Raw genomic sequence first — 19,472 nt, forward strand, 5'->3', positions numbered from 1 at the left:
GCGGCTCTGCGTTGTCTTCAGCCACCTTTCCTGTTGTATGTAATATAGAATTTGTATTTTTTTCTTTTTCCTTATTTTTTTTTCCCCCCCTCTCTCTGCATTCAGATTCTGAACCGTTTGCCGTAGGGGCCTTTTTTGGTTTTTACTCCTTTCTCCCCTCTCCCCCCTCACCTCCTGCTGCCCCAGAACCTCTTGGATCCAAAGGAGTGGAAGCTGCAAGTCGCCTACAGCAAACCCCCTTATTATTAGGAATAAGAACAGTAATTGATATGAACAGCATTGTAAGATGAATTAGTTGAAGTGTTTTTTTTGTACCGTGTTCTAAATTTAATGGATAAATGTGTCTTGTATATAAAAACAAAAACCCCACGCCGTCCTGTAGTTCTCTCATTTCCTTGCCCATCCTCTGCTCCTCTCTGCCACCGGCCCAGAGGAGCCCCGGGGGGGGCACCCCCCAATTTTACGTTCTCCATCTGCGGCCCCTCCCTCCCCACGGGCCCCGAGTGCAGGTCCTGCCCGCCCCCCCTGCACGCTGTAAGTATCTTCTGCTTTTTGGGTTTGGGTTGGGTTTTTTTGTCTTTTTTTTTTTCTATGCAGTCCAGATCTTGTATTTTTCAGTTCAAACTGGTCACTTCAACTGAAGCCCCCCTGCGGGTGATTTACTGAAGAGAATAAAGATCACAAAGTGACGTGTGTATTTTTTAATACCTCCCTTCTCAGCCTGGTTCCGTTTTTTTGGTGCGGAGTGCGGGAGGCCCCGGGCAAGGGGGGGAGCGGTTTCCCCAACCCCTCCCCATTTTTTTTTTTTTTTTCCCTCCCCTTTTGTGAATTTTTCCTTTTCCTGGCCCTGGGATCCCAGTACAGGGCCACTGTCACCATCCTTTCCCCTGTCCCTTTCCCAACCCTCCATTTCTCTGCCTCCCCCTGTGCCTTGTGCTGTCCCCATTGCCGCCTGCTCCCGTGCTCCTTGTGCACCCCACTGAGGTTTGGGGGTGCTCTCCACCCCCTCTCCTCACCATGAGGGCCTCAGGAAATGATGGACTGCCACGGGAGGGGGGTCCCCAGAGCAGGGGAGGGGGCCCGGACCACCGGTGTGGTGGCAGGAAGCCATGGGTGCCCCAGCAGTGGGTGCTGAGCCGCCTTCACCCATGGGTCTCCTTGAAAGAGCGTTGGGAGCTGCTGACGGAGGGTGGCCGAGCTGCCAGGTAAGGGGCTTGGGGGGGTCCCTGCCTCGGGAGGGGCAAAGCTGGAGCTGCCTCGAGGCCCTCCCGGTGCTCTGGGGGCCCGGTGGCGGAGCGGGAGGGTCGTGGGATGGACTGATGGAGCTCAGTTGGGGACATAGAGACCAGGGGCACCTGGCGGGGCTGCAGGACCCCCGGGCGGTGCAGGATCGAGCCCAGCGCACCCCCAGCCCCATCAGGGTGCTGTGCAGCCGCTCCCCCCGCGCCCTTCTTCCCCGAGACCCCTGCGAGGGCGGCTGGCCCAGCCCCACCGCGGCGTCCCCCGCCTCAGCCTGCACCACCGGCTACGGCTCCTCCAGGCAGCCGGCACCCGCCCGGGGACACGGCTCTGCCCTGGGGGCTGCCCGTGCCCCGGGCCGCCGCTCCCAGGCGGCCTCCTCGGGAGCGGGACGGACAAGCCCCGGCCCGGTGGATGATGTAGGCCGCAGCACGGGCCTGGCGGCCGGAGCGAGAGGCCGCAGAGCCGCCCCGGGCCTGGGGCGGTCAGATGGGGAAGGCTCCGGCCTGCGAAAAGCACGGGCCGAGGGCGGTCTGCGCGGTGGGACGTGGCCCCGGGGCCGGGCCCTGACCCCCCGGGGCCGGGCGGGCGCCCCGGGGATCCGCCTTCCCTCAAGGCCGCGTCCCTTCGGCCGCGGCGCCTCGCGACACCGAGCGGCGCTTTGCGGCGCTGCGCGGCCCCGGCGCTTTACGGCAGCGCGACCCGGGCGCAGCGGGCGGCGGCGGGCGGAGCGCCATGAGCTTTTACGACGCGTTTCGCGGCTTCTTCGGGTTCCCGGGGCGGCGCAGGTACCGGGACCCCGCCCCCGGCCCGGCCCGATCCCCCCCCGACCCGCAGCCCCCCCCGACTCGGCGCCCCTGGTCCCCCCGGACCACGCAGAGCCCGGCCCGGCTCCCCCCGGTGTCCCGCCGTGCCCCCGCCGGCACAGGCCCTGTCCCGGTTCCCCCCCGCCTTCCCCCCCAGCTCCCTGTTGCCCCGCGGGTCCTGTCCCGGCCCCCGGTTGCTCCGGGCCCGGGTGTCTCTCACCGCCGCGGTCCCACAGGCCCCGGGACCCGCTCTTCGGCGGCGCGGCGTGGGACGAGGAGGAGGAGGAGGATGATGACGGCCCGTCCCTGGCGCAGCCCCCCCAGGACTTCGCCTTCGGCTTCGGCTTCAGCCCCGGCGGGTCCCGCGGTGCCTTCGAGGAGCTGTTCCGGGACGTGGGCGAGCTCCTGGGTGTCTTCGGGGGGGCCTGGGCCGGGCCCCCGCAGCCCTTCGGTGGGGAGGGGAAGGGGCTGCCCCCACCGCGGCCTGAGTGGGGCTCCGGGGGCCGATGCGGAGCCCCTCGGGCGGCGCGGCCTGACCCGACCCCCTTTTGCTCCCCAGAGCCCCCCCTGCCCGCCCCCGGCGAGGGCAACGCGAGGCGACCGCTGCGGGACTCCATGCTGAAGGAGCCGGACAGCCCCGCTCCCAGCGCGTCCCCGGGAGGCCCCGGGTGCGCCAGTGACCCGGCCCGGCCCTGGAGGCCCTTCCTGGGGGTGGGTGAGGGCTCTGCCTCGCGCAGGTTCGGCTGTGGCGGCCATCGGAGCCTGCCGTCGCGGTGTCGCACTTTGCCTCCCCGTCACCGGCACGTGGCTTTGCCTTGCAGCTGGAAGATGCTCCCGTGGCTCCTCCTGGCCCCAAGGAAGACCAAGGTGGGTGCCGGGAGCGGGGCGGCGAGGTCTCTGCCTTCCCCGCTCTACCTGCCCGCGCTGCCGCAGCCGTCGGGGCGCGTCCCCACGCTGCTGTCACCGTCTCACATCTCTCTCGCAGACCTGGACTCCCAGGTCTCCTCCGCGGGGTTGGGGACCATCCTGAGACCTGACGAGCCCAAGTCCCACTCTTACTTCCAGAGCGTCTCCGTCACCAAAGTGACTCTCCCTGATGGGGTGAGTGTCCCCTGCGGGTGCAGCGATGGGCTGTGGGTGGCCTGGGGACGCCGTCCCCGGTGCAAGGAGCAGAACCCGGGGTGGTGGCGTCTCTTAGGGCTCCGTGCTCTGCGCAGGCGGTGGAGGAGCGCCGGACCGTGCAGGACAGCCAGGGCCACCGGGAGACGACGGTGACCCGCCGGAGGGGGGACCAGGCCTTCATCACCACCACCAAGGAGGACGGGCAGAGCAAGGACTACCGGGAGGAGGTGGTCAACATGGATGACCGTGAGTGGGGCACTGAGGAGGGCGAGGGAAGCGGGCCGGGTCCCTTCTGAGCAAGCTCTCCCTGCTCTCTCAGGGGAGCTGGCGCAGTTTGCAGGCACGTGGCCGCGGCAAGACGAGCTCCGCGCTCCCAACCTGAGTGATGCCTCGTCTGCGCTAGGCAGCTTCTTCCGACGCTGGTTCTCGAGCTGGTAGCTGTGCCCCTGCCCCGGCTGAGCACCCCGTATGTGTGATGGGTGTGTGGTGGGAGGACCCCGGGGCTTCCCAGGGCTGTGGGGACGGATGCCGGCTTGACGGCCAGGGCTGCTGGCTCCATCCAGGGCAGGTGGCGGACAGCAGCCTCTTCTCACCGCCTGTTTTTGTTGCAGATGGATCAGATCCTGCTGGAAGCTGATGCCTGGGCTGGGGTCTGCCTGCCTCCTGGGGCGCTGCGGAGCTGTGGGGACCCCCGTGGGGGCCGAGTGTGTGTGTGCGCGTGTGTACAGAGCAATAAAGTCTATTTATGCTAACAGCGACCTGACAGGCTCTTTCAAGCTAGAACCTCCCCGATTCGGAGGCAGGGAGCCGCACGGTCGCTGGGGTGGCTCCTGGGGGCTGCCCACGGGTGCAAGCAGCCCCCGGCTCCTCTGCCCTGGCCCCGTGCCCGCGCTGCTCCCTGCCCACCTCCCTCTCCCATTTCCCTGCCTGCCCGGCGCTCTGCTAACGCCTCCCCTGGGCCGCTCTCAAGGGCCCATCCTGGGAGTCTTTCCAAGGCCTCTTCATTAGCGCTGCCTGCGGTTGCGGCTTGGGCAGGGATCTGGCAGGGAAAAAGGGGGGCTCCCTGGAGGGGAAATACCCGTGCCGGCTCACCTGAGCGAGGTCTCAGTTCCCCACGACCGCTCGGGGATCCTCGGGGGCTCCCGCCGGGTCTGGTCCTTCCGGGGGACGCTGTCGTCACGAGGCGCTGCCATCCCCAGCTCCCCGTGGGACTCTGGTCCCTGCCAGGCGTCTCCCTGCCGTGTGGCCCTGATTGGTTTAAAGTCTGCGTGTTATCACCCACCCCAGCCCCGGGGCTCATAAAATCACACCGGGACGGAGACACCGGCGCTGCTGTCGCTGCTGCCTGCTCTCGACCGGCACCATGGGCTCCGCTTCCTTCTTGAAGAGGGCCCAGGCTCTGCTCCGCATCCAGAACCAGCTGGCGCGGGAGTGCCTGGCTGAGCTGCTGGCCGTCTTCGTGCTCATCGTGAGCGGGGCACGCGGGTGGGCTGGGGCTGACCGTGGGGCGGTGGCAGGTGCTGGGGGTCCCAGGGCTCCCCTGCCCGTCCCTCGCCGCGGATGGGGGGATTTGGGGCTGCACCATGCTCGCCGAGTGACTTGGCGGTGCCTGGCCTCCCGGTTGGACCCTGTTCCCACGACATGGTGTGCCCTCTGCCGCAGCGGCTCCGGTGCAATAAGGGCACGGGCACTGCCACGTGCTGCCTGAGGGAGCGGCGCTGGGCGGCGAGTGCCTTGACGCCTCCTGCCCCGGAGCAGGCAAAGGTTGGGGCTCCGGAGCCATGCTTGGCATTTGGGCTGCATCCCGCGATGGTGAACGGTGACACCGTGGCCACACTGGCGGCACCCCTTCCCCACCCTCTCCCCGGGGAAGCAGATTACTTAATTGCTGATAATTTTTTACCTTGCTGTCAAAACCACAAGCCAGACCAGTAACTGCCGCCCTGCCTGTCCCGTCCGGCACCCAAAGCTGGAGCCCAGGGGATGGGGGAGCAAAACCACGGTGACAGCACAGGCATCGGCGCTGGAGCAGCCCTCGCCTCGCTGCCCTTCTGCCGCCTGGCATCGGTGCTAATCCCACCAGCGACTGCAGCGCAGTGGGGCAGCGGCCCTTGGGGAGCAGGGGGGGGCTCAGCAAGCGGCTGGGGGGCCGCGGTGGAGCCGTGTCACTCTTCTCCAGCTGATCACCCTGAGCGGCTCAGCACAGATGGTCACCAGCTTCGAGACGAAGGGGAACATCTTCACCTCCTACCTGGCGGGCGCACTGGGTGTCATGGTGGCCGTCTACACGGCGGGGGGAGTGTCCGGTGAGGCTGGGGAGGGGGTCCCATTTCCTGCCGTCCCCCGGCTCCAGATCCCCCAGGACCCTCCGATCCCAGCGCCTCTCCCCGCTCCGTTGCAGGGGCCCACCTGAACCCGTCGTTCTCCCTCGCCATGTGCCTGCTGGAGCAGTTTCCTTGGTGGAAGTTTCCCATCTTCCTGGCCGTGCAGATCTCTGGAGCTTTCATTGCCTCCGGAACTGTCTATGTCCTCTACTACGGTACGAGGAGGCGGACGGGAGCCCAGCGGGGGAACACGGCGGCTGTGCCGGGGTGGCCGGGCTCACGGATGGGCTCTGCCTCTGCTTCGCAGATGCCATTCAGTACTACAGCAACGGGACCCTCACCGCCTCCGGCCCCCGGGAAACCGCCTCCATCTTTGCCACCTACCCCTCTGACTACCTCTCCCTCTCCAACGGCTTCTTGGATCAGGTGGGTGCTGGTGTCGGCTCCCCCCAAACACCCTCCGGCCATGCCGGTCCCCGCAGTGCTGAGCTGCCGCGCCGGCCCCGCAGGTGATAGGCACGGCGCTGCTGATCGTGGGCATCCTGGCCATGATGGACACCCGCAACAAGGGTGTCCCCAAGGGCCTGGAGCCGGTGGTCGTGGCCCTGCTGGTCTTCTCCATCGAGATCTCCATGGGCTCCAACTGCGGCTGCCCCTTGAACCCCGCGCGGGATTTCGGGCCCCGGCTCTTCACCTACGTGGCGGGTTGGGGCGCCGAGGTCTTCAGGTGGGTTAGAGGGAAGGGGGTGAGGTGGGGGGTGACAGCGGTGACCCCCTGCCCACCGTGTCCCATCCCCAGCAGGGGCAATGGGTGGTGGTGGGTGCCGGTGGTGGCACCGCTGGTGGGGGCCACGGTGGGCTCGGCCCTTTACCAGCTCCTCGTGGCTTTCCACTACCCGCCGGCGGAGGGGGACCCCCCGGCCGAGCAGAACTCCCTGGTCCTCGTCACCACCGCCGTCCCCCCAAACACCGAGGTGTCACCCGGGGAGAAGGATGCCGAGGGGATGCTGCCCCAGAAGAAGTGACGCCGGGGGCCCCCCCGCCACCCCGAGCTGGCGGCGGGGTCCCCCCCCCCACAGTCCCCATCACACCATTAAAGGAGCGCTGGGGCCATGGGGTGTCTTGTGTCTGGACACGGGGGCACCGGGGGGGGGGGGGGGCAGCCCCCCGGGGCGGGGGGGGGGGACAGAGCCGGCCAGGCCTGGCTGGAGGGGGACCCTGGCCCGGGGCGGGGGGCTGCCCCCGTGTGACCCCCCCGGGGCTGCCCCATGTCCCCCGGGGGTGTGCTCTGGGACACCCCCCCCCGGGATCACCGGGGCTGCAGCCGGCTCCCCCCGGGGCGGCCCTCCCCGCTTCCCGGCAGCCCCCCAAGCCGCCCCCCCCCCCCCCCCCCCGGGGGCAGCGCTCGGTCGCTCTCCGCCGCCGCCGCCCCATCACTTCCGCCGCCGCCCGGTACCGCCGCGGCCATGGGGCGCTGAGGCGGCGGCAGCGGCCCCGGCCCCGGTCCCCGGCCCCGGCCCCCGGCCCCCGGCTCCCCATGGGCTGCGGGGCCGCGGGCCATGGAGCGGTGCGCGGCCCGCCGGGCCCCAGGTGAGCGGGTCGGGGCGGGGGCCCGGTAGGCCCCGGTAGGCCCCGGTGGGCCCCGGTGCGGCCGTTGCCCCGGCAACGCGGCGGGGCGGGGCGGGAGGGCCCGGGCCGGGGCACCGGCAGCGGCAGAGCGGGATGGCGCCGCCGGGGCGCGCCGCGGCCCCGCAGCCATGACGGTGCCCCGGGAGATGCCCGAGAAGTGGCGGCGGGTCCGCGCCCCCGGCGGGGCGGGTGGGTGCGGGGAGGGCCTGCGGCGGGGCCGGGCCGGGGCCGGGGGTGCAGCTGAGCGGGGCTGGGGGCGCGGGGCTGGGGCCTGGGGGGCAGAGGTGGGGGTTTGGGGGGCAGAGGTGGGGCCTGGGGGGCAGAGGTGGGGGTTTGGGGGTGCGGGGCTGGGGCCTGGGGGGCAGAGGTGGGGGTTTGGGGGGCAGAGGTGGGGCCTGGGGGGCAGAGGTGGGGGTTTGGGGGCAGAGGTGGGGCCTGGGGGGCAGAGGTGGGGGTTTGGGGGTGCGGGGCTGGGGCCTGGGGGGCAGAGGTGGGGGTTTGGGGGGCAGAGGTGGGGCCTGGGGGGCAGAGGTGGGGGTTTGGGGGCAGAGGTGGGGCCTGGGGGGCAGAGGTGGGGGTTTGGGGGGCAGAGGTGGGGGTTTGGGGGTGCGGGGCTGGGGCCTGGGGGGCAGAGGTGGGGGTTTGGGGGGCAGAGGTGGGGCCTGGGGGGCAGAGGTGGGGGTTTGGGGGCAGAGGTGGGGCCTGGGGGGCAGAGGTGGGGGTTTGGGGGGCAGAGGTGGGGGTTTGGGGGTGCGGGGCTGGGGCCTGGGGGGCAGAGGTGGGGGTTTGGGGGGCAGAGATGGGGGTTTGGGGGCAGAGGTGGGGCCTGGGGGGCAGAGGTGGGGGTTTGGGGGCAGAGGTGGGGCCTGGGGGGCAGAGGTGGGGGTTTGGGGGGCACAGGGCTGGGGCCTGGGGGGCAGAGGTGGGGCCTGGGGGGCAGAGGTGGGGGTTTGGGGGCAGAGGTGGGGGTTTGGGGGGCAGAGGTGGGGGTTTGGGGGGCAGAGATGGGGGTTTGGGGGCACAGGGCTGGGGCCTGGGGGGCAGAGATGGGGCCTGGGGGGCAGAGGTGGGGGTTTGGGGGCAGAGGTGGGGGTTTGGGGGGCAGAGGTGGGGGTTTAGGGGGCAGAGGTGGGGGTTTGGGGGCAGAGGTGGGGGTTTAGGGGGCAGAGGTGGGGCCTGGGGGGCACAGGGCTGGGGCCTGGGGGGCAGAGGTGGGGGTTTGGGGGCGCAGGACTGGGGCCTGGGGGGCAGAGGTGGGGGTTTGGGGGGCAGAGGTGGGGCCTGGGGGGCAGAGGTGGGGGGGTTTGGGGGGCAGAATGGGGGTTTGGGGGCGCAGGGCTGGGGCCTGGGGGGCAGAGGTGGGGGTTTGGGGGGCAGAGATGGGGCCTGGGGGGCAGAGGTGGGGGTTTGGGGGGCACAGGGCTGGGGCCTGGGGGGCAGAGGTGGGGGTTTAGGGGGCAGAGGTGGGGGTTTGGGGGGCAGAGGTGGGGCCTGGGGGGCAGGGCTGGGGCCTGGGGGGCAGAGGTGGGGGTTTGGGGGGCAGAGGTGGGGGTTTGGGGGCAGAGATGGGGCCTGGGGGGCAGAGGTGGGGGTTTGGGGGCGCAGGACTGGGGCCTGGGGGGCAGAGGTGGGGGTTTGGGGGGCAGAGGTGCGGCCTGGGGGGGCAGAGGTGGGGGCCTGGAGGGCAGAGGTGGGGCCTGGGGGGCAGAGGTGGGGGTTTGGGGGGCAGAGATGGGGGTTTGGGGGGCAGAGGTGGGGCCTGGGGGGCAGAGATGGGGGTTTAGGGGCGTGGGGCTGGGGCCTGGGGGGCAGATGTGGGGGCCTGGGGGGCAGAGATGGGGCCTGGGGGCAGAGGTGGGGGTTTGGGGGATAGAGATGGGGGTTTGGGGGAAGATATGGGGGTTTGGGGGGCAGAGATGTGGGTTTGGGGGCACAGGGCTGGGGCCTGGGGGGGCAGAGGTGGGGCCTGGGGGGCAGAGATGGGGCCTGGGGGGCAGAGGTGGGGGTTTGGGGGGCAGAGATGGGGGTTTGGGGGCACAGGGCTGGGGCCTGGGGGGGCAGAGGTGGGGCCTGGGAGTCTGGGGGTGCAGCTTAGCAGGGTTGGAGGTCTGGGGGTGCCGGATCTGGGGGTTCTGGGCTGGGGGTGCAGAGAAGCAAGGCAGTTAAGCAGGGCTTGGGGTCTAGAGGTGCAGGGCTGGGGGTCTGGGGGTGCAGAGAAGCAAGGTTGGGGGTCTGGGGGTTCAGGGCTGGAGGTCTGGGGGTGCAGTTAAGCGGCGCTGGGGGACTGGGGGTGCAGATAAGCAAGACTGGGTGTACAGGATATGGGGGTTCTGGTCTGGGGGTGCAGGGCTGGTGGTCTGGGGGTTCAAGGCTGGAGGTCTGGGGGTGCAGCTAAGCAGGGCTGGGGGCTGGGGGGGCAGAGATGGGGGCCTGGCAGTGCAGGGCTGGGGCCTGGGGATCTGGGGGTGCAGCTTAGCAGGGTTGGAGGTCTGGGGGTGCAGGATCTGGGGGTTCTGGGCTGGGGGTGCAGAGGAGCAAGGCAGTTAAGCAGGGCTTGGGGTCTAGAGGTGCAGGGCTGGGGGTCTGGGGGTGCAGAGAAGCAAGGCTGGGGGTCTGGGGGTGCAGTTAAGCAGGGCTGGGGGTCTGGGGGTGCAGGACTGGGGGTCTGGGGATGCAGAGAAGCAAGGTTGGGGGTCTGGGGGTGCAGTTAAGCAGCGCTGGGGGACTGGGGGTGCAGATAAGCAAGACTGGGTGTACAGGATATGGGGGTTCTGGTCTAGGGGTCTGGGGGTGCAGGGCTGGGGGGTCTGGGGGTGCAGAGAAGCAAGGCTGGGGGTCTGGGGGTGCAGTTAAGCAGGGCTGGGGGTCTGGGGGTGTAGGGCTGGGGGTCTGGGGGTGCAGAGAAGCATGGCTGGGTGTCTGGGGGTGCAGTTAAGCAGGGCTGGGGCTCTGGGGGTGCAGGACTGGGGGTCTGGGGGTGCAGTTAAGCAGGGCTGGGGGTCTGGGGGTGCAGGACTGGGGGTCTGGGGGTGCAGAGAAGCAAGGTTGGGGGTCTGGGGGTTCAGGGCTGGAGTTAAGCCGCGCTGGGGGACTGGGGGTGCAGATAAGCAAGGTTGGGTGTAGGGGATATGGGGGTTCTGGTCTAGGGGTCTGGGGGTGCAGGGCTGGGGGGTCTGGGGGTGCAGAAGAAGAGGGCTGGGGGTGCAGGGGTGTGGGTCCTGGCATGGGGGGAGCACGGGGCCACGCGACACGGCTGGGGGGGAGTTTCCCTGTTCCCCTGGGGGTCTGGGGCTCTTGGGCGTGCCCGGGGGGCTTTCAGGGTGCAGGGGAGCAAGGCTGGGGGTCTGGGGGTGCAGAGGGGCGGTCTGGGGGTGCAGAGGGGCGGTCTGGGGGTGCAGAGGGGAGGTGGGGTGCGAGGCTGACGGGACGCGCTGTGTTGCAGAGGAGGAGAGGCGGGTGCGAGCCAACGCGCGGGAGTACAACGAGAAGTTCCAGTACGCGGTGAGTGGGGTGGCCAAGCCCCATCCGGCTCAGGCAGATTTGGGGTGCTGGGGACTGCATCACCCTCCGGCTCAACGGAGAGGGGGTTACGGCTAAAAATAGATGTTTGTCCCTGAGAAAATTGTGCTGACGAGACGTTAATGCCAACAGAGCTCCGGGGCCGGGGTGGCCCGGCTGGAGGGGGGCACAGGGTGCTCCCATGGAGGGGGGCATAGCCCCCCACCCTCTGCCAGGGCCTGGAACCCCCCAGCTCTGCCTGCTCCCCCCGATGTCCTTCTGTGGCTAATTAACGAGCTTCCGGAGCCGCTGGGGGAAGGGCACCGCTCACCTTGGCCTCCCCCTCCGCGCTGGAGGTTATTTTTGGCTGCTCCAGGCCAGGCCCTGCTTCAGCCTCGCTGCGGGGTGGGGGGAGCCGGGGGTCTGGGTTGGGGTGACCCTTGGGGGAGGCCGGGTGCTGCCGCCCGGATGCTCCGGATGCTGCTGCCGGAGGAGACCGGTCTCTGGGTAGCGGCTGGCGAGCGAGGCGGAGGAATCAGCTTCTCGAGGAAGCTGCCACGGAGTTAGAGCAGGGGCAGGAGCAGGGGGGTCCACGCTGCTGTCCAGAGCTCCCAAATTAGGGGCACGGTGAGCTGCAGCCCTGCCCCCAGAGCGATGCTGGGGGGTCACAGGGCCTCGGCGACTCGTGAACCCCCTTCTCACCCCGTCCGTCCCCAGAGCAACTGCATCAAGACCTCCAAGTACAACATTGTCACCTTCCTGCCTGTCAACCTCTTCGAGCAGTTCCAGGAAGTGGCCAACACCTATTTCCTCTTCCTCCTCATCCTGCAGGTGAGTGCTGGGGGGCTCCGGGAGGCAGATGGGTCCCCCCCTGCGCTGTCCTCCCCCGGCTGGGCAGCTGGGAGGCCCCAGGGCATGTTCTGCCCCCGAGAAGCGGTGGGTTTGACGCCCTCGAGCAGGGGTAGCGTGGGCCTGGGGCTGGGCTGGTCCCCTGTAACTCCCGCTCCCTGTCCCCAGCTGATCCCGCAGATCTCTTCGCTCTCCTGGTTCACCACCATCGTGCCTTTGGTTCTTGTCTTAACCATCACAGCTGTCAAAGATGCCACCGATGACTACGTGAGTGGTCCCCCACGCGCCCCTCTACCCCGGCTGGCTGCCGGCTGGGCATGGGGACTTGGGGCTGGGCAGGGGGCTGTGACCCTGGTGCGGGTGTGCGGTGCGCGGGGCCATGGCATTTGCAGGGGAGGGGATGCAGGACCCCGTCCCCAGAGGGGCTGACGCTGCTGTCTCTCCCCCTCCGCACCCAGTTCCGCCATAAAAGCGACAACCAGGTGAACAACCGGCAGTCTCAGGTGCTGATCGGCGGAGTGTGAGTGTCACGGGGACGGGGCAGCCGGGGAGGGGACACGGGGCCCTGCGGGACACGGCACAGGGCTGCAGGCAGAGGCAGAGCGCAGTGGGGCAGGGGAGAAGCAATGCTGCCAGCTCCTGCCTAACTCCACTCTGCTGTCCCTCTGCAGCCTCCGGCAGGAGCAGTGGATGAATGTCCGTGTCGGAGATATCATCAAGTTGGAGAACAACCAGTTCGTGGCGGTGAGTGTGGCCCCGAGACGAGCACGGTCCCGGCTGGGCGGCGCACAGGGACAGCAGCACGGCGTGGTGCTGCGCCCACTCTGCTTTTGTGTTCCTCCATCACCTCCTGGGGTGGAGACATCGGGGACTTTCCAGCCTGGAAGTTGCATTTATGTTGTAGCGTTTGAGCCGTGCTTGAACTCTGGGGATTTGGCTGATGTGGGCGCTTCAGGCGATGGTGTCCAGGCCAGGGTGCTGGTAGCACCCTGCTGAGGACATGTGGCTCCGGAGACCCCGCTGGCCTCTGGCATCCGAGGGCCAGGGGCTTCCCTGGGGAAGGCGTAAGGGAGCCCCAGTGTCAGCACAACCCTTCACGTGTCTCTCCCGGCAGGCTGACCTCCTCCTCCTCTCCAGCAGCGAACCCCATGGGTTGTGCTACATAGAGACCGCGGAGCTGGACGGGTAGGTAACCCCAGCTCGCCTCGGGTGGCAGGGGAAGGCGAGAGGTAGGAGTGAGAACATGCTGTGGGCAGGGCAGGAGCTGCCGGGGATCTGAAACCGGGGAGCATCCGTGAAGGCCCTCCCTGCCAGGCTGTCGCTAACCCCGCGCGTGATGCCTCCTTGCCCGCAGAGAGACTAACATGAAGGTGCGGCAGGCCATCCCCGTCACCTCGGAGCTGGGTGACACCAGCAAGCTGGCTCGGTTTGACGGTGAGTGCCTGCGACCGGTCCTCTGTGATGGGGCAGCCCCTGGGTTTCCTCCTCCGTCACCTGGCGTGGGTCCACCCTGGAGAGACCAGGACCATCCACGCGGTGTTGTGGTCCTGCGGCTTGAAGCGAATCTCTGGGGAGCTGGGGACGGTGCTGGGAGCACTGGGATGGAGCTAGCCACGTTACAGCCGAGCCATCCCTTGCGCCCAGGCGAGGTGATCTGTGAACCCCCCAACAACAAGCTGGACAAGTTTGGCGGGACGCTGTACTGGAAGGAGAACAAGTACCCCCTGAGCAACCAGAACATGCTGCTGCGGGGCTGCGTCCTGCGCAACACCGAGTGGTGCTTCGGCCTCGTCGTCTTTGCAGGTGGGCTGGGACAGCTGCCGCCGCTGCGCTGCGCGGAAGGGAGAGACCCCGCTGATGCCCTTCCCTCTCCCCAGGGCCCGACACAAAACTGATGCAGAACAGCGGCCGGACCAAGTTCAAGCGGACGAGCATCGATCGGCTGATGAACACGCTGGTGCTCTGGGTATGCGGAGGGCAGATCCCGGGAAGCCCCGGCGCTGGCGGGGTTGGGGCTCTGATATCCCGTCCTGTCCCCAGATCTTCGGGTTCTTGGTGTGCATGGGGGTGATCCTGGCCATCGGCAACGCCATCTGGGAGCACGAGGTGGGCGTCTGCTTCCAGATCTACCTGCCCTGGGACGAGGGGGTGCACAGTGCCTTCTTCTCCGGCTTCCTCTCCTTCTGGTCCTACATCATCATCCTCAACACTGTGGTGCCCATCTCGCTCTACGTGAGGTAGGGCAGGGGCCGAGGGGCTGGGCTGGGGGTGTGCGAGGGGCAGGCACCAGGAATTAGGGGTGCCCTCTGGGGAGGGGAGACAGGGATGGAGACCCACAGGCAGAGCTGTGTGCAAGGGGTGGGCGTGGGCTGCTCTCCTGGTGATGGGCCACGTCTGCCCTCGGGGGTACCCCAAAACCTGAGAGCCCACAGGTCCCTCGGGGCCCCCCCCGGCTGTGTCTGTCTGGCTGCTCGTCTCTCCCTGCCCTGGCTGCATGCTGGTTATTTTGCTGTGCCCTCCTCCAGCTCCCAGGCTCCTGCACTGTCCCCTTCTCTCTCTCTTTTAATTTCTCTCTCTTTTCGTTCCCCAGCATGGGTTCTGTCACCCTTAGCCCCGAGGTAAGAACGTGTCACCCCCACCCCTCCCACTAGCTCATTGCTGTCTGCCCTGGGGGCCGGGGAGGGGGTTCGGGGCGCGTAGGTGTGTGAGATGCCCGGGGAGCCCCGCGAGCTGCCCCCTCGGTGCCAGGCCCAGTGTCCCCAGCCCTGGCTTGGCGGTGGCTGTCGGTAGGAACGGGTGCGGGCCAGCCCCGGGGAAGGGGCGCGGGAGCTGGCAAGCAGCGTGGGGGCCCTGGGTGCCGAGGTGCCCCAGGCGCTTGGGTGTCTGGGGTGGGCGTGTGTGTGCCCGTCGCTGGCTCAGCAGAGCGTGCTGCCCTGCCCCGGTGACACCCGGCTGTGTCCCCCCCCTGCAGCGTGGAGGTGATCCGTCTTGGGCACAGCTACTTCATCAACTGGGACAAGAAGATGTACTGTGCCAAGCGCCGGACGCCAGCCGAGGCCCGGACCACCACCCTCAATGAGGAGCTGGGGCAGGTGGAGTACATCTTCTCCGACAAGACCGGCACCCTCACCCAGAACATCATGGTCTTCAGCAAGTGCTCCGTGAACGGGCACAGCTATGGTGAGCGCAAGGCACCGGGGCCAGGCTGGGTCTGCCTGCGGGGTGTGGGTGCACCGGCTCCCTCCTGCAGACCCTTTGGGATACTCGGGGCAGCCAGGGGACGAGGGGGCTCAGCCATAGCGTTGTGGGGCTGCCGCTGCCTTGTGGCCCTCCTGGGCGTGGGTGCCAGTGGGGCAGCAGCGTTGGGTCCCTGGCCTGATTAACTCGGTGCCCCCGTTCACAGGTGATATGCAGGACGTGCTGGGTCGCAAAGCGGAGCTGGGAGAGGTAAGTGTGCCGCAGAGCCGGTGCCTGGCTGCGCCGCGTGCCGCAGTGAGGTGACCCCATCTCTTCTCCTGCCAGAGGCCAGAGCCAGTCGACTTCTCCTTCAACCCGCTGGCGGACCCACGGTTCCAGTTCTGGGACCCCAGTCTGCAGGAAGCTGTCAAGCTGGGAGACCCCCACGTACACGAGTTCTTCCGCCTGCTCTCGCTCTGCCACACCGTCATGTCTGAGGAGAAGAGCGAAGGTGGGCGCAGAGGGTAGGACCTGTCCCTGCGTGGCTTGGGGCGCAGCGCTGGCTCTGACCCCCTGTGCTGTCCCCAGGGGAGCTGTATTACAAAGCTCAGTCCCCGGATGAGGGAGCGCTGGTCACGGCTGCCAGAAACTTCGGCTTCGTGTTCCGGTCCCGTACGCCCAAGACCATCACGGTTCATGAACTGGGTCGAGCCATCACCTACCAGCTGCTGGCCATCCTGGACTTCAACAACATCCGCAAGCGCATGTCCGTCATCGGTGAGGTCCTGGGCACGGCACAGGGGCTGTGGGGCTGGGAGGGCCGCGGTGGGGCTGGGGTGCGGGGGCTCGGTGCAGTGTGCTGGGGACCAGCCCCATTCAGACGGTGACGTGACTGTGGAGGCATCGCGGGGTCATGGCTGGGGGTTGGAGTGGGACCTGCTCCTGCACCCCTGAGCCAGGCAGCTTGTCCCCTGCTCCCCGCAGTCCGCAGCCCCGAGGGCAAGATCCGGCTGTACTGCAAAGGTGCTGACACCATCCTGCTGGAGCGCCTGCACCCCGTCAACCAGGACCTGACCAACGTCACCACCGACCACCTCAATGTGAGTGGGGCAAGGGGCCTGCGGGCAGGGCTCGAAGGGAAGAGGGGCTGCCCAGAAGCGTGGAGCCTGGCTGTGTGTCCTGTCCTGGGTTGGGTTGGGGGGACGATCAGGGTCTGGGGACACCGTCGGGGTCTGCCTGTGCACCCAGACTCCGGCCGCTTGCAGGAATACGCTGGCGAGGGGCTGCGGACGCTGGTGCTGGCCTACAAAGACCTGGAGGAGAGCTACTACGAGGACTGGTCCGAGCGGCTGCACCGAGCCGGCAGTGCCCCCGAGGCCCGGGAGGATCGCCTGGCTCGGCTCTACGACGAGGTGGAGCACGATATGATGGTACGTGGGCCGGGGGCACTGGGGAGCGGGAGGCGGCTGGGGGGCAGCCCCTGCTAACCTCCTGCCTGTTTGGGTCCCCCAGCTGCTTGGAGCCACGGCCATCGAGGACAAACTGCAGCAGGGGGTCCCCGAAACCATCGCCATCCTGACGCTGGCCAACATCAAGATCTGGGTGCTGACAGGGGATAAACAGGGTGAGGGATTGCTGGGGTGGGGGTCTGGGCTGGCTGGAGATGACGACATTCATGGGCTGGATCCCACCTGCCTGGGGGGTGGTGGGACAGACACTCCCCCCTGAGCTAACCCTGGCTCAGCCCCCCATTTCTTGTCCCCAGAAACGGCTGTGAACATCGGCTACTCTTGCAAGATGCTGACGGACGACATGACGGAGGTGTTTGTGGTCACGGGCCACACTGTGCTGGAGGTGCGAGAGGAGCTCAGGTGAGGGTTGGGGGGCAGAGTCGGGCAGAGGATACGTGTGGGGCCGGCGTGGGGCATGGCTGTGCGTGGGGGAGCTGGGGCATCTGCCCTGAATTGGGGCTCCCTGACCCCTCTCTTTCTCCTCAGGAAAGCCCGGGAGAAGATGATGGATGCGTCGCGCTCCATGGGCAATGGCTTCTCCTACCAGGAGAAACTCTCCTCCTCCAAGCTCACCTCCGTGCTGGAAGCCATCGCAGGCGAATATGCCCTGGTCATCAACGGGCACAGCCTGGTAGGGACCTGGGAGCGCCGGGCTGGATGGGGCACCGTGCCCGGCTGCGGGCCGTGCCCCCCCACTGTTCCCCCGCTCTCCTCGCAGGCCCACGCGCTGGAGGCTGACATGGAGGTGGAGTTCCTGGAGACGGCATGTGCCTGCAAGGCCGTCATCTGCTGCCGCGTCACGCCCTTGCAGAAAGCCCAGGTGGTGGAGCTGGTGAAGAAGTACAAGAAAGCCGTGACTCTGGCCATCGGGGACGGGGCCAACGATGTCAGTATGATCAAGAGTAAGTCCTGGGGTCCGGGGAGCCGCAGGAGGGACAGGTCCCCCCTTGCACCGTCCCGGGGCCCGTGGCAGCCTCTGTCCTTGTCCCTCTGTGCCCCGCAGGAACACGGTCCCTCTGGGGAGCTGCCACCCCCGGTCCCCTGTGCTGCTGGCAGAGCCCTTCTCACTCCGCGTGTCTCTTCCCTCCGCAGCCGCCCACATCGGGGTGGGCATCAGCGGGCAGGAGGGCATCCAGGCGGTGCTGGCCTCCGACTACTCCTTCTCACAGTTCAAGTTCCTGCAGCGCCTGCTGCTGGTGCACGGGCGCTGGTCCTACCTACGCATGTGCAAGTTCCTCTGTTACTTCTTCTACAAGAACTTCGCCTTCACCATGGTCCACTTCTGGTTTGGCTTCTTCTGCGGCTTCTCGGCGCAGGTGAGTTGCTGGCTCCATGCGCTCGGAGTTGGGGAGGGTTTGCCTGCGGGACCCCTCTGCTCAGAAGCGTGCCCCAAGCTCCCTGTGGGGCCTCATCCTGGGATCCCTCCGGAGCGCTGCAACGCTCGTTCTGGGTGCGAGGAGCCCGCGTGGCTGGGGCTGCCACGCGGTGGCAGCAGCACCCTGCCCCGCTTGGGGTGGGCACCCACGGGGGGGGGGGGCTGGCGGTGGGTCTCCCATCCCTGCAGCTGTGGGTGCAGGGACGCAGGGGCCATCTGGGGCGCGGGGCGGGCAGGTCTCATGTCCCCCTGAGCACTCCGTTCCGTGCAGACCGTGTACGACCAGTACTTCATCACGCTGTACAACATCGTCTACACCTCGCTGCCCGTGCTCGCCATGGGCGTCTTCGACCAGGTACGGCGGGGGGTGGTGAGAGGGGTCTCTGGGTGCGAGAGGAAGCGGCCCGGCTCCCCTTCGTGGCCCACCCTGTGGGAGGAAGGGCTGCCTGGGTGCCTGGGCTGGGCTGTCCCCCACCCTCCATGGGCGGTGCCGGGCTGGAGGGAGGTGCCCAGAATGCCCGGTGCCCCCAGGATGTGCCGGAGCAGCGGAGCATGGAATATCCCAAGCTCTACGAGCCCGGGCAGCTGAACCTGCTCTTCAACAAGCGGGAGTTCTTCATCTGCATCGCCCAGGGCATCTACACTTCCGTCCTCATGTTCTTCATCCCCTATGGCGTCTTCGCTGACGCCACCCGTGACGATGGCGCCCAGCTGGCTGACTACCAGTCCTTCGCCGTCACCGTTGCCACCTCCCTCGTGATTGTCGTCAGCGTGCAGGTAGGGACGCGGCTGCTCGGCCTCAGCCCCTCGCCTGTAGTACAAAGGGCAGGTGAAGGTTTACTGCCCTGCGGCTGTGCTCAGAGCACCGCGGCTGTCCCTTGAGCCCTGCCTCCTCCTTCCCCTCTCCGCCAGATCGGGCTGGACACGGGCTTCTGGACGGCCATCAACCACTTCTTCATCTGGGGCAGCCTGGCCGCCTACTTCGCCATCCTCTTCGCCATGCACAGCGACGGCCTCTTCCAGATGTTCCCCAACCAGTTCCGCTTTGTGGGTGAGTTCCAAGGGGGGCTGAGCGATGCCCCCCCACCCCAGCAGGGTGCTGTCCCGGCCGAGCCCTGGCTGGACTCGCCCTTCCCTCCCGCCCAGGTAACGCGCAGAACACGCTGGCCCAGCCCACGGTCTGGCTGACCATCGCCCTCACCACCGTCGTCTGCATCATGCCTGTCGTGGCCTTTCGCTTCCTCAAGCTGGACCTGAAACCCGAACTCTCGGACACGGTGAGAGCGCGTGGCCGCGGCGGGGCGGACACAGGGTCCTGTCCCCTCGGGGCAGGCGGTTCTGCAGGTCCCTGACCCTGTCCCCTTGCGCTGTCCCCAGGTGCGCTACACTCAGCTGGTACGGAAGAAGCAGAAGACTCAGCACCGGTGCATGCGGCGCGTGGGGCGTGCGGGCTCGCGCCGCTCCGGCTATGCCTTCTCCCACCAAGAGGGTTTTGGGGAGCTCATCATGTCGGGCAAGAACATGCGGCTCAGCTCCCTGGCGCTCTCCAGCTTCGCCGCCCGCCCCAGCGCCGGCTGGATCGAGACTCTGCGCAAGAAGAAGGGCAGCGACGGCAGCACCGACGGCAGCCCCAGCGGCGCGGCCGACAAGACGCTCAAGGTGTGAGGCTGGGGGGGGGAATGTCGCGTCCCCTCCCGTGCAGCCGGGGGCCCCCCTCGCCCCCTTCTCTCGCCGTGGCCCCAGGGGGGGGCCAAGCCTCTCCTTGGGGGGGGGGGTCCCACGGGGGGAGCAGAGGCCGTGTGGGCTCAGGTGCTGAGGTTTGGAGGAGTCTGGACTGTCGCAGTGTAACCAAAAATACTCTTTCCCGTCCCCGGGATGGACGGACGGACGGACACTGTCCCCGGCAGCCCCCGCCCCGGGCCGCTCCTCTGTCAGTATTCAC

At 68.0% G+C, this 19,472-nt stretch overlaps 3 protein-coding genes across 3 annotated transcripts; all 3 read left to right on the forward strand.

Annotated features, from left to right (window-relative positions):
- Window positions 1-1,971: 1,971 nt before the first annotated feature.
- On the forward strand, window positions 1,972-3,923 carry HAX1 (HCLS1 associated protein X-1). The gene is made up of 8 exons (XM_059832373.1): window positions 1,972-2,027; window positions 2,282-2,496; window positions 2,605-2,756; window positions 2,867-2,912; window positions 3,031-3,146; window positions 3,263-3,413; window positions 3,487-3,633; window positions 3,779-3,923. The coding sequence occupies exons 1-7, from the start codon at window positions 1,975-1,977 to the stop codon at window positions 3,603-3,605; spliced, it is 852 nt and encodes a 283-aa protein (XP_059688356.1). The 5' UTR covers window positions 1,972-1,974; the 3' UTR covers window positions 3,606-3,633; window positions 3,779-3,923.
- Window positions 3,924-4,530: 607 nt separating this feature from the next.
- On the forward strand, window positions 4,531-6,516 carry AQP10 (aquaporin 10). The gene is made up of 6 exons (XM_059832104.1): window positions 4,531-4,635; window positions 5,347-5,473; window positions 5,569-5,706; window positions 5,799-5,917; window positions 6,001-6,218; window positions 6,291-6,516. Exons 1-6 carry the CDS (start codon window positions 4,531-4,533, stop codon window positions 6,514-6,516), a joined length of 933 nt encoding a protein of 310 aa, XP_059688087.1.
- Window positions 6,517-7,248: 732 nt separating this feature from the next.
- Window positions 7,249-19,195, forward strand: ATP8B2 (ATPase phospholipid transporting 8B2). Its single transcript, XM_059832105.1, has 27 exons — window positions 7,249-7,309; window positions 10,563-10,621; window positions 11,336-11,449; window positions 11,636-11,734; window positions 11,926-11,987; window positions 12,139-12,211; window positions 12,582-12,652; window positions 12,822-12,901; window positions 13,112-13,270; window positions 13,345-13,433; window positions 13,508-13,704; window positions 14,439-14,647; window positions 14,871-14,914; window positions 14,990-15,155; window positions 15,233-15,421; window positions 15,629-15,744; window positions 15,910-16,074; window positions 16,157-16,268; window positions 16,410-16,515; window positions 16,642-16,786; window positions 16,874-17,057; window positions 17,248-17,471; window positions 17,802-17,885; window positions 18,062-18,307; window positions 18,443-18,581; window positions 18,677-18,807; window positions 18,908-19,195. Exons 1-27 carry the CDS (start codon window positions 7,249-7,251, stop codon window positions 19,193-19,195), a joined length of 3,612 nt encoding a protein of 1,203 aa, XP_059688088.1.
- The last annotated feature ends 277 nt before the right edge of the window (window positions 19,196-19,472 follow it).

The sequence above is a fragment of the Gavia stellata genome, chromosome 33, assembly GCF_030936135.1.
Source record: "Gavia stellata isolate bGavSte3 chromosome 33, bGavSte3.hap2, whole genome shotgun sequence".
Taxonomy (NCBI): domain Eukaryota; kingdom Metazoa; phylum Chordata; class Aves; order Gaviiformes; family Gaviidae; genus Gavia; species Gavia stellata.

Coding starts and splice junctions, on each gene's coding strand:
- AQP10 (XM_059832104.1), top strand. CDS start 4,531: ATGGGCTCCGCTTCCTTCTTGAAGAGGGCCCAGGCTCTGCTCCGCATC. Junction 4,636..5,346: donor TGGCCGTCTTCGTGCTCATC/GTGAGCGGGGCA, acceptor ACTCTTCTCCAG/CTGATCACCCTGAGCGGCTC. Junction 5,474..5,568: donor CACGGCGGGGGGAGTGTCCG/GTGAGGCTGGGG, acceptor GCTCCGTTGCAG/GGGCCCACCTGAACCCGTCG.
- HAX1 (XM_059832373.1), top strand. CDS start 1,975: ATGAGCTTTTACGACGCGTTTCGCGGCTTCTTCGGGTTCCCGGGGCGG. Junction 2,028..2,281: donor GGGTTCCCGGGGCGGCGCAG/GTACCGGGACCC, acceptor GCGGTCCCACAG/GCCCCGGGACCCGCTCTTCG. Junction 3,147..3,262: donor AAGTGACTCTCCCTGATGGG/GTGAGTGTCCCC, acceptor TGCTCTGCGCAG/GCGGTGGAGGAGCGCCGGAC.
- ATP8B2 (XM_059832105.1), top strand. CDS start 7,249: ATGACGGTGCCCCGGGAGATGCCCGAGAAGTGGCGGCGGGTCCGCGCC. Junction 13,705..14,438: donor CCCATCTCGCTCTACGTGAG/GTAGGGCAGGGG, acceptor CCCCCCCTGCAG/CGTGGAGGTGATCCGTCTTG. Junction 18,308..18,442: donor TGATTGTCGTCAGCGTGCAG/GTAGGGACGCGG, acceptor CCTCTCCGCCAG/ATCGGGCTGGACACGGGCTT.